The sequence below is a fragment of the Anguilla rostrata genome, chromosome 15 (genome assembly GCF_018555375.3).
Source record: "Anguilla rostrata isolate EN2019 chromosome 15, ASM1855537v3, whole genome shotgun sequence".
NCBI lineage: Eukaryota > Metazoa > Chordata > Actinopteri > Anguilliformes > Anguillidae > Anguilla > Anguilla rostrata.
The window spans coordinates 11,524,008-11,541,426 of NC_057947.1; the positions used below are offsets into that span (position 1 = coordinate 11,524,008).

General features: G+C 45.9%; 2 protein-coding genes across 3 annotated transcripts; one reads left to right on the plus strand and one right to left on the minus strand.

Annotated features, from left to right (window-relative positions):
* Positions 1 to 1,519: 1,519 nt before the first annotated feature.
* On the minus strand, positions 1,520 to 3,952 carry LOC135241318 (cilia- and flagella- associated protein 210-like). The gene has a single exon (XM_064311575.1). The coding sequence runs from the start codon at positions 2,964 to 2,966 to the stop codon at positions 1,599 to 1,601; it is 1,368 nt and encodes a 455-aa protein (XP_064167645.1). The 5' UTR covers positions 2,967 to 3,952; the 3' UTR covers positions 1,520 to 1,598.
* Positions 3,953 to 9,537: 5,585 nt separating this feature from the next.
* Positions 9,538 to 15,998, plus strand: LOC135240741 (keratin, type I cytoskeletal 18-like). Of its 2 annotated transcripts, XM_064310638.1 has the most exons (8): positions 9,538 to 10,019; positions 10,367 to 10,449; positions 10,818 to 10,974; positions 11,085 to 11,249; positions 11,579 to 11,704; positions 12,362 to 12,588; positions 13,861 to 13,895; positions 15,708 to 15,998. In XM_064310638.1, the coding sequence occupies exons 1-8, from the start codon at positions 9,621 to 9,623 to the stop codon at positions 15,878 to 15,880; spliced, it is 1,365 nt and encodes a 454-aa protein (XP_064166708.1). In that variant the 5' UTR covers positions 9,538 to 9,620; the 3' UTR covers positions 15,881 to 15,998. The 2 variants fall into 2 exon arrangements, with proteins under 2 accessions (XP_064166708.1, XP_064166709.1); XM_064310639.1 differs by lacking the exon at positions 13,861 to 13,895 and having other exon boundaries at positions 15,708 to 15,873.
* The last annotated feature ends 1,421 nt before the right edge of the window (positions 15,999 to 17,419 follow it).

Below are 17,419 nucleotides of genomic sequence, written 5' to 3' on the forward strand. Positions count from 1 at the left end.
CCAGCACTGCTAGGCCCACGCATAAAGCACAATAGATAAACTATAGAATAACAACGCCAAGGATTGCAAATCAGAAATATTCAGCTTCCGAAAGAAGCCAGATCCATCACAGACCAAGATAATGAAGGGGATTATATACACTCTTCGTGTTATGTTATGTGACACGACCACAGTAGGTGGGCTGCAGGCTACCTAAACAAAAGCTGGGCTTCAGAGATAACGAGAAAAGTTACGCACCGCAAACCACCGACCGTATATTGCACGCCCTCTCCGGAAGCTGGAATGGACAAAAATGTGACCCTCATATAAACTACGCAAACTGAACCGATCCGGACTCGGCGTAAATAATTATTAAATTAAACTGGGAAATCATTCGCACCGGTTTCTAATCGCTTCCATTCGCGTCCACCACATTTTTCCCTGATTTCCATCGCACACACGTGCGCACCTGATCCGGTGCTATTTGCAGTTAAAGCCCAGACCGCTAGTCTCGTGTCCTGCTAAATATTTAAAATACTTGTTGATTTTATTATTTTTCCCATTATTTTTCGTTTCATGTTCCCCTTGGAAACACGTGGACAATGGTGGCTTTCGAAAGCTAAGAAATGCTAACAAAGAATATCCTTTCCCAAAACAAAGTAGCCCCAGGCTTTTAACAATAGCTGCAGTCATTTCTCCTCTGTGATGTGACATCAATGGAGCCTCTTCCAGCCCCTGAGAGATATAACACACTAAGACCAAAGGATTATGGGGGATTTGAGAACCCCAGACACAGAGCAGGTTTTGACAAAAATGGGAAAGTTTTTTGTTTGTTTGTTTAGCAAAGTACATTTGCACCTCACAGGTTAAAAGGGATTAGTACACACAATGACAATTGGGATTTGAAAAAGACATAATTCATTGGTTTTACTAATGAGATTCAAGTTTGCCTCAACTTCACAGTAAAACTTACAGTGTTCGCTCAAGGTCCCAATAACTCGGGTAACACTGGACATTTTACTGTTCTGACATTAGTACTACAGCTATTAAATAGTTGCACGGAATATGTTTTGAGTAAATACCTGTGCAAATAGGTATGCAGTGTGTGCATAGGTGACACATGTATATTTTAAGTCATGAGCTATGTACACATGCACTGCAGTCAAGATTGTGAATAATATAGATACCACATAATTGGTGAATATTTTAGTAAACATTTCTTATGCTAACTCCACTATTACGTGTTGTGGACTATCGCAGCCTATCCAGGGCTTGTGTGATGGGAGTAGCCTAGGTGTTGAGTGCAGCTGCCACTGGCCTGTCTGTGCAACATTAGCCTGATTGGCCTGCTGAGCTACAGCCGGAGGTACCTGGTCCTTATCGCTTCTTCAGGGATGACATTATGCTCACTGATTTCAATAAAAATTTTGAAAGACTACTGCAAATTTGATAATCATTTTTCTAATGATACTTTACCTTGATGGTGTGTTGTGTGATTATGACTAATATATAAACACAGACCTTTATATCAAGTTTCTGCTTATTTATTTTCCTCATTAGAACTACCAAGACATCAAGATTTTCTTTGGTGTTCCTCTTTTGAACTTCCTCTTAATCATTCACCATATGAATCCAAGTCTTCGCTCTGTGGACTCGTCTTCAGAGGCCCTGTATAACCTGTTGATATCGCGAGCCGCGCTGTTGTAATACTGCGGTATTTGAGAATGGTTGGCCCCGGGAACCAGATAATTGGCTCTAATTCCACCCGAAATGGGCCCCAAGCCCACACCAGTCCCCTTGCAGGTGGTCTTGCGGAGCGGGAGGGTGTTCCTGTCGGCGTCTGTCGCCGCATCGATGACGCCTTTGGTGTACCTCTGGAACTCCAGGTCTTCCAGTGCGAGCAGTTCCAGAGTCTTCAGGTCGAATTCCTCATCTTCCTGCTTCCTCAGCTGCTCCTGGGCCTGTTTCTGGGCGATTTGCCGGTGGAGCACGCCGTCTAGCACGGCCCTGTCCTCCCGCTTCCTCTGGGCGGCCCAGCGCTGCGTCTCCTGGAAGGCCCTGTCGGCCTCCTTGCTGGACTGGAGCGTGTCCAGGGAGCTGCGGCGCTCCTCCATGGCCCGGAGCTGGTGCTCCTTCTGCTTGTACTCCCGGTAGCCCGCGATGGAGTTGGCCATGTCCAGGTTCATCTGCTTCTTGCGGTTGCGCTCCTGGATGAACCTGGCCTCCTGCTGGGCCAGGGCTTTGGCCAGCGCCCGGGAGTTGGCGGCTTCGCGCCACCGGGCCTGCTCGCGCGCCTGCGTCTCCAGCTTGGCGCCCAGGACCTCGCTGCGCCGCATCCTGCGCCGGAACCCGTCGGCGTGGTCCTCGTTGCTCGCTTGCGTCCACTGGTCCTTCTCCACGACAAAGCGCCGCCGCCCTTCCTCCGCCACCTCCTCCCGCTTGTCCTCCGTCTCCCTGTCCCTGCGCTTGTCCGCCAGGTGCTCCAGGTACGAGTTCATGGCCTTCATCTCCTCCTGCCGTCGGTTTTGCCTGAGCCTGCTCTGCTCCGTCGCGTACTGCCTCCGCATTTGCTCGCACTCCTGCATCTCCCTCTGCCTTTCCAGCATCTTCTGCGTCCTCTGTTGTTCCATCTCCCTCATCTGCTGCCTCAGGTCGTCCGCGTACGCCTTCTTCTTCATCTCCCGCTGCCTCTCTTTCTGTCGCTCCTGATCCATGGCCTCCGCCTCGGCGCGTTTCAGCTCGGCCACTAGCTTCCTGGCTTCCTCGTTGGCCGCATCCCTCATTCGCTGATTGCGCTCAATCTGCAGCTTTCTTTCATTCAAGGTCTCCGTCAGCAGGAGGTCTCTGTGAAACTGCTTCACGCGGTCGCTCTGGTAGAACTGCTGCCGGGTGGTATTTTCAAGAACCCTTTCTCTGTTGTCAACAAGAAGGCCTCTCCTTCTACCCTGGCTCCCATTGCTGGAAACCAAAGCAGAGGAAACTGCCATTCTGGCCCATTTGAGGTTTCGAAGAACGGAGATTTATAGAAACGGTATAAGAATTCTTACTGTTACGTCACATTGGCATCAGCCAGTAGAATTCGTGAACAGCCTTGGGGGCGTGTCAATTAGTGTCAGTGTTCCGCGATGATGTCACAAGAGATTATCTCGTAGGCTGCTGGTGACGGAGAGCTGTCTTGACATCCTTATCAGGCTGTTATTTTATTACGAAATGAGAAGGAAAGAACTCGTATTATGAAATACGTTATTTTCAAGTACGTATGCATACAAGTGCATGTCACCATCATACATAAGGTTTTTCCTGTAATTTCGCTCGGACAAATTAGTTGCTAAAATAAAATAAAGGAAGATTGAATGATCACGCCACGTTGATATCCACAACGATCTATCAAGCAAAGAAAAATAAAAAGTAGACCAATAACTGTGCCGTTCTAGATGCACAGGCAACGGCAAATACTGAGCTAATTTTATTGCCTTAGTGCACTAAAGGATTTTGTAAGAGAAACCGAATTATAAAATATAATGACAAGGACACTGTACATAAGTGCATACTGGCGCTGTGTGGCTTAATTTTTCAGTGACAGGCTACTGCACAATTTTCGTATTTATAAAGGTGTCAGCATTTTATTCAAAAATCCACATGAACCTGCCAAACGAAAACGTATTTTTTGTTCTCGTTTAATCCCCCCGATTCGCAATTGCAACCCCTCCCAGTCAGCGAGTGGATCATTCTAGGCGAAAATTGCCACGAAAATTTTTTACTCTGTCCGGTCCTGTTTGTGTAATCTCATAAATGCCTAAAGTAAGAACAAAGACATTCTTATCTCAAGACAATCACCATCCACGATCTCCTCCTTTGGATTTATTTTTCATTCGTAGCATGTATGAAAGAGGAGTTTTGAGAGTCCGAAGGCAGGTGGTCATTGAGCATGTTTATACTGACTTATTGTTCAGTCAAATGGAGTGCACATTTGGCAAAAGCATCATGGGTAATTTAATCGTCTGTGAAATCGAGTGACCCCGTTGCCTGTCGTAATTCCCAGAAGAGACCGAAGTGCTCAAACTCTTGTGTACATTTTTTCCTCCTAATGCGCAGAACTGTTTGTCTTAATGTTTCATGCAGCCCACAGACTCATCAGCTGCAGTGTAAGTGTGCAGGTTTGAGACTGTGGGCCTGCATGTCTGACAAGGGCAGAACCAGACTGAGGAAAAACAGACAGAACAAGAACTGGATTGATAGTAGAAAGGAGGAACTCCTTCAACACAAGAGACTGTTCCTGCTCTTGGTTAAGGTACAAAAGGCGGAACAGAGCGGGTGTGTGTTTAGGAAAGGGGACATGACTTTGTCTCATGCTCACCAGATGCAACGTAGCGGCTTTCCGGTATATTTTCTTCCTATATGCATGTGTTTACCAAACATTCCTGACAGCAGATTATGAAGACATGGGACTCATGGGAGGGCAGTGACTCATGGGAGAATGGAGCAGTGTCTCAGGGGAGAACAGAGCAGTGACTCATGGGTAAATAATCTCACTGATGTTACCCTTCTGAAGTAGGTGTCTTTTTAACAGGGGTCGAGAACCATGGTCCGCACAACAAAAGAAACCATTGGCCAGCTGATCCCCAGGTTCATGTATTAACCGCACTCTTATCGCATCACCAGGGCTGGGACATTGTGTGACGGATGCTCACGCTTATATGCATCTCTGTACTGTACTGCATCTGGTCCAGCAGGATAGCCAACTCAGTGCGTCACTCCTAGCCTGAGGCTACAACCCAGCGCATCGCTCTTAGCCTGAGGCTACAACCTGGTGCGTCGCTCCTAGCCTGAGGCTACAACCCGGTGCGTCGCTCTTAGCCAGAGGCTACAACCCGGCGTGTCGCTCTTAGCCTGAGGCTACAACCCGGCGTGTCGCTCTTAGCCTGAGGCTACAACCCGGTGCGTCACTCTTAGCCAGAGGCTACAACCCGGCGTGTCGCTCTTAGCCTGAGGCTACAACCCGGTGCGTCACTCTTAGCCAGAGGCTACAACCCGGCGTGTCGCTCTTAGCCTGAGGCTACAACCCGGCGTGTCGCTCTTAGCCTGAGCTACAACCCGTGCGTTCGCTCTTAGCTGAGCTACAACCCAGTGCGTCGCTCTTAGCCTGAGGCTACAACCCAGCGTGTCGCTCTTAGCCTGAGGCTACAACCCAGTGCGTCGCTCTTAGACTGAAGCTACAACCCAGTGTGTCGCTCTTAGCCTGAAGCTACAACCCAGTGCGTCGCTCTTAGCCTGAGGCTACAACCCAGCGCGTCGCTCTTAGCCTGAAGCTACAACCCAGTGCGTCACTCTTAGCCAGAGGCTACAACCCGGCGTGTCGCTCTTAGCCTGAGGCTACAATCCAGCGTGTCGCTCTTAGCCAGAGGTTACAACCTGGTTTGTCGCTCTTAGCCAGAGGCTACAACCAGGTGCGTCGCTCTTAGCCAGAGGCTACAACCCGGCGTGTCGCTCTTAACCTGAGGCTACAGGTGGTGCCCCTGAAAGTCACCCACAGCCAGTGATGAGCTGTCACTCCAGATAGAACTCTGTGTGTGGTCCTGTTTTTACATGCTTTCCTCAAACACACTATTGTTATTCCGCCCAAATATCTGTACGCGTGTGGCTAGCCCAGTCTCTCCCAGACAATGCAAGTTCATTGGCCTTTTTGGTAAAATAAATATGACATAAAACTTTACAGAGCCGACCGACGCTGCCCCACTGATGAGGGCCAAAAACAAGATGTCTGAATAAAGCCTAGACGTGGGCTGGAGGACTGCACCCTGTCTGTGTGATCCGTGCTATTAGGCAACTCCGTCTCCTACCGCACACAGTAATTACGCTGTCATAACCCCCAGCAGTCTGCATCATCGCGGCGACGGGGGATTTGCGGATCAGCGCACCTGTCTGTGAGCCGCCCGGTGGCATTCCTTCCCGCTTGTTCTCATGCTCTCTCTCGATGCCGGACCACCTCGCGCTCGGCTAGCACAGAGCGCACTGTGCGCTCGCTCGTCATGACTTCCACATTGAGCCATCGGTAGCCGGAATAACTATTTTGTGCAATGCGACAACGCAATAATTAGGCTACTTACATTGAAGAGAGGGGAATGGAACGCGCCCAAGATTTTCACAATATGTTATTAAAACTCCTCCAGTTTTGCGTAGTTTCAGAAGTCTAAACCACCTTACCGAATGCCACGGGTGTGGACTGACAGTGTATCAATTTTTTTTTGTTCTGTTCTGAGTGGGAAAAGCAGTTGCAATCAACCTGCACTTCGGCTAACTGGAACGGCGCTTGTGTTTCCTAGCCCACATCTGAGAAATATTTACTCCGTGAAATATTTACATCTACTCTCATTTGTGTTTTGTTGTTCCTCGAGGGACATTTTGTTTGTCGTGTCAAGAAAGCAACATCAATCACAATACACAAAAACACAGCAAATTATATACGAGCAACAGTACTGTGGACCGGTCTTCTGGTCCTTGCACATTAGTGAAGCTTGAAAGCAGATTGATTTATTGATAATGGCATTAGCTTACACTGCCACTTATAGGAGAGATACTGAGCCGGGATGACTAAATGCTCTGTGATTGCCCTGTTGTTGGGCTACATGTGTTGTGTGTTTAGTGAGTGCCCTGTTGGGATGAATGCAGTGTTTTTGTATGAACAGCCTGTTGTTCCTGTTCATAGGCGCCCAATAACATCTCACAGCAGGAAACATTTCAGATCTACAGAATGAAGGCTGCATTGGGTCTGGGATCATTTGTGTGTTTGGTGAAGACTCTCTTAATGGATATCTCCTTGGTCGGCTTTGCTTGTTGCGTTAACAGGCCTTTGCAGATACTAGCCGATAACACGGATAATGAAAATACTGTCTGCAAATGTCTTCTAAAACTGTCAACATCAAACCAAATTTTCTTTAAAATAGAGTGGCACCTTTTTATAGATATTGTCTATGATTTTACCCCATTATAATTATTGCCCAGTAAGAATGTCAGATACTTATAGTCCTCCACTACTTCTACTGCCTGCCCTTGTTGCTGAAGAAGTTCTGTTCCTCCTGAGCTCATTTTATTGCAGTACCATTTATAGCAGGATGCAACTCAGTCATTCGCCACAAGAGGGAGTATGTGGGGAATGCTGTCTGCGCAGTTACTGTAGGTGAGATTGTGTGCGTGTTCTGTAATGTGTGAGCAGACAGAGGGGAATTTGCCGTTAGCCCAACATGCTCAAAGGATACATCCCTATCATGGAAGACAACCAGGTCTTTCACAAGCACAGGTTTGCTTAACAGGTGTAACAACAAACAGCCTACCTAACCACAGGTATTTCTTGCCCTCTTGACCATATTGATCATGTACGTTAAGTCATAGCCACACCCTTATTTGAATGAAGTCAGTCCTGTGAAATTTCCAAACTAAACATCAAACTTAAATCAACCTTAACAGGAGTAAACGTGCAGGCAACAAGCAGAGTAGACTTTTTAATTTAACTCTTTTTTGTGCTTTGCTGTGTCCTGCTTTTGACTTGAAATGATGTGTTAGTATTTTGTGTGTGTGTGTGCGTGTGTTGTAATTGTATTGTATGTTGGTATTGTTTATTATGAGTGTACTGTGTATTTGTATAGTTATGTATTGCAAGTGCACTGTGTTTGTTTATATTATTGTTGTGTAATGTAGGTGTATTGTGTGTTTGTACTGATGCTCTGCATTCCCAGTGCTTTGATTGTGTTTGGTAAATGTTTTAATGTTTGACCTGAAAACTTGCACACTGAGCATCAGTTTGCAGTAATGGCTTAATAGTAATAATAAGTCATTAATGCAAACTGATGCTCAGTAAAGAGCTCACAATTATCATCAATACCAGTATAAAAAAACAATAAAATATTTCCTTGTAATGATCACCTGCATCTAATAATACAATCAAAAATATGTTATTATGGGGCACTGCAGCAAAATATTACAGCTTCTTAAAGCACTGGTGTGTATATTTTGAAGGTCAAACATTAAAAAATTAACCAAGCATTGCCACAGTGCTGTATCAGTATTATTGTTTTTTTTAACAGCCTGATATTATGAGCATTATGAGTGTTTAATATAGTCTGTGAATACATAATTATCAACTAAGTTTACATGCGCTGTGAATTTAAAATAAACATAAAATATTGGCAGTGTTGCACAAAAACCTTGCATCTACAAAAAATATAAATGTCTGGAACAGCAAAGGTTTCTTTCACCTCTTCAACAAAGCAGCATTTTGGTTTAGTTGGATTTTAACCAGCAGAGCAAGGTGGGGACTGTGGAATTACAAGACATATACACCGGATAGTGCTGGATAAGAACAATATATTACAAAATGACAGGAAATGTGGGCAGATTATATAAGTGAAGATTCAAGAACACCCAGAGGGTTTGTTTCCAGCAAAACATGCATCACTAAAAAGTCTTAGAAGTGTTGAAGGAAAAATAAACATGCCAGTTGTGAAACTCTCGGTAAATGCAGCTTGCTGACTTAGTCCTTTAGACAGTACTATACCGGGCAATTTCAGGTTCGGTTGATGAAGCCCTATTCTTATCTGTAGCCCTGTGAGTGCGTGTGCACATTGTGTTTAAATCACAGGTATAGTCTACACTTTACCTGAGACACCACACCGTCTTATAATTCCTTCTGCTCAATCTCATTGGATTCATCTGGTCATGTGGCTGCTACAGATATAACCAAACTATAGGGAACATTTCGGTTCTGTTTGCATTTGTACTTCCCTATTCAACGATCCTAAGGCAAACAAACCGCTGGTAACATTGCACCCATCGGCGGGACGGTTGATGACTCAGTAAGACTGAAAAGACAACATATGTGTATAATAGCTGAACAGGTACAAGATTAAGAAGGTACAAGACGAGTCGGACTAAATGTAAAATGCATTTCTGCAAGATTGCTGTTTACATAGCTAAACTGAGCAGGGAGAATGCACTGCATACTGACCCTGTTAAATGAACTCAACCAGAAGCTAACAATAACTGAACTAAATAAACAATTGCAACAATTACATTTGACCCCTTTTAGACTCATACAAACTTACATTTAATTGTCATTAATAAACTCCTTTTATTAATATACTTCCTTTATTCTGAATACTTACTGAGATTTTGTATTTTCTAAAATACTGTCTTTTCACCTAAATTATATGTGTGATGTTTAACATTGACGACCCAGTTTTAAAAACTTGTTATAAATCATACATAGCCTATACAAGATAAAAGGGCAGTATATTAGGAAATACACAATACATTGTAGTAAGTACACTGACAATACTGTTGAAGTTATCAACACAATGTGTTCTGTAGACATAAAAGCTGCGCCTTTCCGTGTATAACGTATGCATGTCGGTTGTGAAACTCAGGTGACAACGGGAGAGTGACAAAGACTGTGGCGAATCTGGTTGGTAGAAAGGCGCTGGGTTGTCCAACCACCCACCACAGCAGGTTGGACAGCACAGATCACGATGAGGTAAACGTTGGTATAAAGGCGATTCTACAACGCCTCCTGCACTCCACACCTGGACAGGTGAGCGAACAGTGCGGCGCTCCTTCTTTTATCTAAGCAAGACTCCCGTGCCTTCATTATGTCCGTGAGGTACTCCAACGCGCCCCGGAGTTTCTCCAGCATGAGTGCTTCGGGCACGCCGGCTCTGATGGGGGGTCGATATAGCTCCAACAGCATGTTCGGGGGCGCAGGTGGACGCGGTTCTCGCATCTCCATGTCCACATTTCAGGGCGTTTCAAGCGCGCCGCGCCCGTACGCCCAGCAGAACAGTGCGGTTTTGGTGAATGGAGCGGACGACAAAGGAAAAATGCAAGATCTGAACTGCCGCCTGGACAAATACCTGTCCCAAGTGCGTACGTTGGAGGAGTCTAATAAAAAGCTGGAAGACCAAATCAAAGAGGAACTGTTGAAGAGGGGAAGTCAGGGTACGCGAGACTGGAGCGTCTACGACGAGCCGTTGGCTGACCTTAGGGGACGGGTAAATATTTATTGATTTATAAAATTTTAATCACTTAAGATTATATCTGATTGTGATATCGGCCACAATAATCGCAACTATTATAATTAGTTATGGAAATGAGAAAATCAATTATGATTCCCACGCCCTTCAGGTAGGCTGCCTGTAAGTGGCCACACCCAGATATTTAAGGGAAAAGCCTAAGAACTTTAAAATATATATTTTTTGGTTAACGTAGTGATTACTCTAATTGTTTTGTTATTTTCACGACGATAATAACTACTTTCCTTTACAACGGAGAGCCACGTCGCTGTAACAAAAGCTTGGGAAAGTTTCAAATGGAATGGTTTTAAATCTTTGCCCCGCAGATCCGCGACACGACCATGGATAACGCTCAACTGCTGCTGCAGATTGACAACGCCAGACTGGCCGCTGACGACTTTAAAGTCAAGTGAGAGAAATTTAACAGATCATTAAATTAGATTTTAACCTTAATGTTATTATTTTTGAATGAGCTGTATTCAACATGCAAGTATAATAAATATGTTTTTGTTTTAAACTTTCGTTTTTAATGCGAAATTACATTCTATTCACTTAGCAGTTCTTATCCATAGCGACTGCTCTTCCGCTGTAAGAGAACACAAGTGCGTAGCTACACTTCAGCTGATATAAATGTGCAAGACAATCGGGCAGGAGGGTAAATGAGCATAAATAACCGGAGGTTTTTGTTTTAAATCTTGAACAAGAGTGACTTTCAGAATGTATTGTGCGGACTCATTCTATTGCTCGCTGTTCTATTGAACCGAACCACCTCCGCAGGTTTGAATCTGAGCTAGCCTTGCGGCAGGGTGTGGAACACGACATCGCCGGATTGCGCAAGATCATCGACGACACCAACATGTGCCGCTTGCAGCTGGAGAGCCAAATCGAGGCCACCCAAGAGGAGCTGGCCTTCCTCAGGAAGAACCACGAGGAAGTAGGCTCTCTCTCCCTCAAAATAACCGCCGTTCTCCCTTTCAAATCTCCCAGCGACGAGGGCGGTCTGTCGGCTCATCTCGCGTTTTGTCGCCCTGTGTTCCCTTAAAGGACCTGGCCAACTTGCGCAGCCAGATAACCAACTCCAACGTCTCGGTGGAGCTCAACGCTCCTAAAGGTCAGGACATGAACGAGACCATCTCCAAGATCCGTGATCAGTACGAGAAGACGACTCAGAAGAGCCAGGAGGACAACGATGCCTGGTTCCAGGACAAGGTGCGGGCACTGAGGAGGAGGAGGGGGCGGGGCGTGCTTTGTCATGACCTTCATCGTTCTTGATTCTGCAAGTAGAATCTTGCAGGCTTCGCTCTCTCTCTCTCTCTGTTAATCTGTATGTCTCTCGCTCTTTCTCTATTCAATTTAATGGTGCTTTATTGGAAGAGCAACCAGAGTTGCATTGCCAAACCACCTACAAACCATGTGAAGTATGACATAAAACACATGTGACATAACTATGACAACTACTACTACTAATACAACTACTACTACTGCCATCACTAATAATAATAATAATAATAATAACATATCCTCTGGATCTCCTCCAGTTTGACAAACTGACAGCGGAGGTGAGTCTGAACACAGAGGCCCTTCAGGACGGGAAGACGGAGCTGACCACCCTGCGGCGGGAGAAGCAGGCCCTGGAGGTCGACCTGCAGGCCCTGCACAACATGGTGAGTGAGCCGGCCGCTCGGTCCCGCCCGACGAGCCTGGCAACCGCAGCATTCAGCATGTCACTGTCACACCCTGCAAACCTGGCAACCACAGCATTCAGCATTTCACTCTGACACCCTGCAAACCTGGCAACCACAGCAGCTCACTCTCCTGCCTGCCGAACCTGGCAACCGCAGCATCTCACTCTCACTCTCGGCAAGCCTGGCAATCGCACCCCAGCACCCCAATGTAATCAGATGGTACAGACACATGTAGAGTCCCTCACAATGTCATACTGTGTACCCAATGTTTCATGGCCATATGCATGAAGTATTATATTTTCACAAGAACAAGTTTCTGCTGACATCCTTGGTTGATAGAACCATTGCCTGGATTCTAGCCTGCGCACACCAAGGTACGCCTAGGTCAGGATCCAAACAGCATTTATCCATAACTTTGACTAAGGGCAGCTGTTTATTGACCCTGCCCCCAGTGTACGTACCTTGTTTTGTCTCCATGGTGACCCTCCTGTCAAAAGCCTGTGACTGCACACAGTGAAAAGGTCTGTATTGAGTCCGTTGATGAGCCCGACTGTGTCCCAGTCAGCATCACCTGCGCACCGCGTGGTTTGCTGCCGCGTTAAGTCACCCCTGACTGCGCGTCCCCCCCCCCCACAGAACCACACCCTGGAGGACACGCTGATGGACACGCAGAACCGCTACGGGCAGAAGATGATGGAGCTGAACCAGCAGCTGCGGCAGCTGGAGGCCCAGCTGGCCGACCTGCGGGCCCAGGCCGAGAGGCAGGCGGGCGAGTACCAGGCCCTGCTCAACCTGAAGAGCAAGCTGGAGGAGGAGATCGCCGACTACCACCGCCTCATGGGGGACGACGGCCAGGGCGACAGGTCAGAGGGAGGGGGATCCTGCCGGGGGGAGAGGGGGAGGAGGTGGGTCGTCCTGGGGGTTTGGTGATCAGTGCTTCAGTATCAGAGCTTACCTACTATACTCCAATCCCGTAAACACTAGGAAAACCTTCTGTAGATTTAGAGAAAGCAAATATTTGCCAATATTCAGAGTGAAATCTCTTCTCTCAGACATGTGAGTGTTTTGTATGTGTTGGTTAGGGACGTATTTCACTGAAATTTGTCAGGGAATTGCAGGAATCTGATCAAATTTGACCAACTCATGAAGACCTACTTATAAAATTTCAGATGTCTGAATCAGGTCTGTTCCATATGCGTTAGCCGACTTCCCTTATTTCATTCAAATCTACACCACAGTGTGGTTATCTGAGCCAGTAGAATTCCCCCCCTACTCACTGATGAGCATTCAGGCACAAAATGGTGGCTGTGCATCCGCCAGGCGGGTGTGGCCCATTGGTGGTGGCCCCTCCCGCTGTGAAGTGGTTTCAGATCCGTGAAACGTACGGAGTCAATCAGCCAATCGGCAGCTTCGAGCGATGCAGTGCGGCTCACACCTGTGGTTACAGTCAGATACAATCCTATTCTTCCTGTTTTGGAAACAAAACACAATACCCCCTCGTGTTTGCGTCAAAGCTGCAGTTCTCTTGTGTATACTTACTAGCACCTGCTGTGAAACTGTTATCCTGGATCAGACATTGTTGATTTTAAAGCAATACAGAAATAAATTTCTGCAAAAATGCACTATGTATTATCTATCTCAATTCCAAACAATATAAACAGTAATATACGGTTAATTGTTTACCATTTACCTCTACTAGCTCACATTTAACAATGAAAGCGTCATTCATTTGTGATTAAGATGTGATTTATATGAAAAATCCACTGTAATGAAGGCACGGATTGCATAAATCATGCTTATCTGTGAAGTGGAATACAATAGATAGTTGATATTTATTGTTTGGAACTGAGACTCAATTTTTATCTTTCTTTACATTACAATAACTGGGCAAAAGGACAAAGCAAATACAGATGATGAACTACAAATAGAAACGCAAAACAAGAAACAAATTTGCACTGGTTTAGTCGCTCAAAAGTGAAAAAAATTTCTCTTTGACTGAAAGTTTAAAATAGGTCACTTTGAGCCATCCGGGTTTAAGCGCACTTGCTCTCCGTGGCGGGGGGGTGGGGGTTGTGCGAAAGGGTGGTGCCACGCCCGTCCGTTGAGAACGCTCTCCCTGTCTTCTCCTCCCACAGAGTGGAGTTTTCTTTAGATCAGGCCCTGCAGGCTGGTAAGTGGCACTCCCGTTACTGTGGATAAGTAGCCATTAAAGAGGCATGACGGGGCGGCCTCCGGTGGCGTAGCCCGTAGAGCGCCTTCCGCATGCTCGCTGCGAGCCTCCACGTCGGCGGTTCGAGTCCGACCGCCGTCCTTTGTCACGTCTCTCCCTCCCTCTCTCCCCTCCTAGTTCTTCCTGTCTCTCTACACTATCCTGTGTAATAAAGCTGAAAAAAGCCCCAAAAAAATATATATAAAAAAAAAAAAAAAAAGGCATGAGGGGTTAAACTGTAAAGCATCACTGTCCTGTCGTAACCCTGTGTGCGTCCAGCATGTCTGCATGCCTCGAGTCTGCCGCGTTAAACGGCAGCGCCTTCACTCTCCACCTCACTGGAACCAACCCTGCGCCGTCCGCTCACCCTCTCTGCATGCTTCCAATCACGCCGCCGCTGAACCGGTTACCATTTCCCACCGCTCTGTGCAATCGGGTCTAGGCACAAGTGCGTGTGATTACCCGTCAACTCACGGCTCCAAGTGTCTGAAGAAGAACGTGAATTCTGTGGTGGTGGACTTGATGTGCTGTCTGACAAGATTAGAAATTAGACCAGGGGGTCCTCAACCTTCAATCTAAATCCTCAATCAAACGAAGGGCCGGTGTGGGCGCAGGCTTTTGTTTTAATCAAGCAGGAACGCAACCCCTTAGTAAACAGTCTGGTGCCTGATTAGTGGAATCAGGTGTGTAACTGCTTGGTTGGAAGGAAAGTCTGCACCCACCCCGGTTCTTTTGGGATATGGTTGAGGCCTCCTGAAGTAGGCTTGAAGCAAGCTTCTCTGGGTGATCAGCGTGGAGAATGTAGAAAGGGGTAGCAACAAATAGAACCTGCAAAAACAAATTAGTACACGCCCAAATCCACACTTGTGGACCATGATCACTCTTTGCTTGGAGTTGTGCACTTTTCTTCTGCAGATAGAGCCATAGCCAGGGCTGTCCAGCTCTTTTCCAAGAGATCAACCATCCTGAGAGTTTTTATTTCAAAGCTAACAAAGCACATCTGATTCTATTCATTAGTAGCTGAGAGAGATCTTTAGGTGCTGAATGAGTTGTGCTTTGTTAGTGTTGGAATAAAAACCTACAGGACAGTAGATCTCCAGGAACAGGGCTGGGCAGTCCAGGCCATGGGTATACGTCCTTGCACAGGATTCTGAAATCTGCCCCTCAAGGTCAGTAGAACTGCTGGTTTGCTCTTCTGCCTCATAGTCCACAGTCCAGTAATGTCACTGATTGGCCAGAGTTTACACTCACCTGGAGCATCAGGTTTAAATCAGTCCCTGATTGGAGGGGAGGAATGAAAACCAGCAGTACCACTGGCCCCGAGGTCCAGGTTAGAGTCTTACTCGTCTTTGTCTGTCATTACCAGGAGTGTTCTAACCCAGGGTTGTCCAATGTTATCCAGAAAGGTCTGGTGTGGGTGCAGCTTTTTGTTTTAGCCCAGAATTACAATACCCAATTCAACCAATTAAGTGATCATCAATTAGATAATTGATTATTAAAAAATCTAAATTATTACTTATCTAATTATTACTTCAATCAGTTCTCTTAGTCCTGGGCTAAAAAAAAAGACAAAAAAAGAAAAAACCTACATCTACACTGGGCCTTTTAGGATAAGATTGGATACCCCTGTTCTAATCTCAGTGATTATGCATAATCCAACTCCAGTAAATGTTTGCCAGCATAGAACTCTCCGTTTAATTTCTCCCCGGATACAGTGTTAAACCAGTACACCGGGTAACCGTGGAGATTCTGACCGTCTGTTCCGCTCCACAGCCCCGCCGCCGCAAACTCGTAAGAGGGTGATCATAGTCAATCAGGAGATCGTGGACGGTAAGGTGGTGTCCCGGCATCAGATGGAGGCGGACGCTCCGAACGGCTCTGCCGAGGATGAGGACGAGGAAGAGGGCACCCGGAGCCCGCCTGAGCAGGAAGTGACCTCAGACTGATGAACGCATTGACAGACCGCCGTGCTGCCTGACCCCCTCTCTGCCTGAGGGTCCTGTCCTGGAGAGGACAGGGCTCCCATAGCCTCCGCTCTCTAATAAAACACTGATTTACACTCCACTCCTCCTGTGTGCCTCTTCTCATTTGCAATGACATAAACCACTGTGGTTCTGCAGGGTGTATTCTTACATGATTACTGTGGATGTGACACACAAGCTGACTTTCCCCTGAGTTAACTGCACTATGACTTAGGGTTATTATAGTTTTAATATAGTATAGTATAATTTTTTAACTTTTTTATTTTTTTTTGGGGGGGGGGTAGCCCATTGGTTAGTGTAGGGGCATAGTATTATAACTGGTATTGTGTAAGATAAACAGTAAATACAATTATTTTTAACATTTAATTTTGCAAACCATTTCAAACTAACCTGACGTCTTGAATGATCTAATGAAAAACAGGTCCAAACTACAATCAACAGTAAGTCTGAGACAGAGTCATGCTCATAGCAATCCCAAGAGGAGCATGCCGCTTTCTCGCGGTATTTTCGACATATATTTAGATTTTTCTAACTCTGCAGTGGAGTCGCATGCTGACATTTCCTCATTCGCCAATGCGTGAGCAGCACGAGGTGCCCATGGTTAGAGAGCAACGATTTGTTAGTCTATTGGATCGCACAAAAATGCCAAGTTACTGCAGCACACAAAGCGCTGTCTATTAGCCCGTAATGAGAACTTGTAAAATCTATGCAGTTAACAGCATAGAAGGCTGCTAGCTTGTGCGCTGTTGTAAACATCTGAAGAATAGCTAGGCACTGTAGCTACTAGTTAAGCAGGCTAGTTAGCCGTACCAGTAAACGCTGGTTAGCTAGCTACACCTCTAACGTTATCAAATTCTGTAAAGGAAACGCTATTCACTTTTTTCCATTTTAACTGAACTGAGCTGAAGTTAGCAAGTTAGCTAGCCGTGCAGCTTGTTTAATGTCTGTAAGTAGCCTGCCAGGTGTATGAATGAGACAAACATGGCTATGTAGCTGGCTACACCATGTTTTGGTTAGCAGTAGTCTAACGGTTCACCAATTCAGAGGTTTTATGGCCTACCTTGTAACGATAGTGATACAGCTATCGGAGTCATGATAGGAACGATATTATGTGGGGTTTGCTGAAATGATAGAGAATTAAATTAAATTAATGAAAGTTAATTAAAATAAAATTAATTAATGTGCTGCGAGTCTATGGCCATTCTGTAGGAAACCCTGAAAACTGCAAAACTGTCCGTGCTCTATTGGTATGGGTCATGCTGCGAGGCGACAGTGATATTCACTGCACCACGTGCTGCCAGTGAACCACGCACTAATGAGAAATTGGAAACCCGGTAATTTCATAGGGTTTTACGATATCTAAGGGGCAGATGGTTATAACAGTACCTTGACAATCAGTAAATCTGATTTGTTGTTGACTAGCAGGTTTGTCAAGTGTAATAATTATTACCTGGCTAGAGGCCTCAAGGAATAAGAAAAATGTTATTTTGCACCGTCATTAAA

Bases quoted from the DNA above. Each gene is read 5' to 3' on its own strand.
- LOC135241318 (XM_064311575.1), bottom strand. From the start codon at position 2,966: ATGGCAGTTTCCTCTGCTTTGGTTTCCAGCAATGGGAGCCAGGGTAGA.
- LOC135240741 (XM_064310638.1), top strand. From the start codon at position 9,621: ATGTCCGTGAGGTACTCCAACGCGCCCCGGAGTTTCTCCAGCATGAGT. The intron at 10,450-10,817 runs GTGAGAGAAATT...CCACCTCCGCAG, and splicing joins GCTGACGACTTTAAAGTCAA to GTTTGAATCTGAGCTAGCCT. The intron at 10,975-11,084 runs GTAGGCTCTCTC...GTTCCCTTAAAG, and splicing joins TCAGGAAGAACCACGAGGAA to GACCTGGCCAACTTGCGCAG.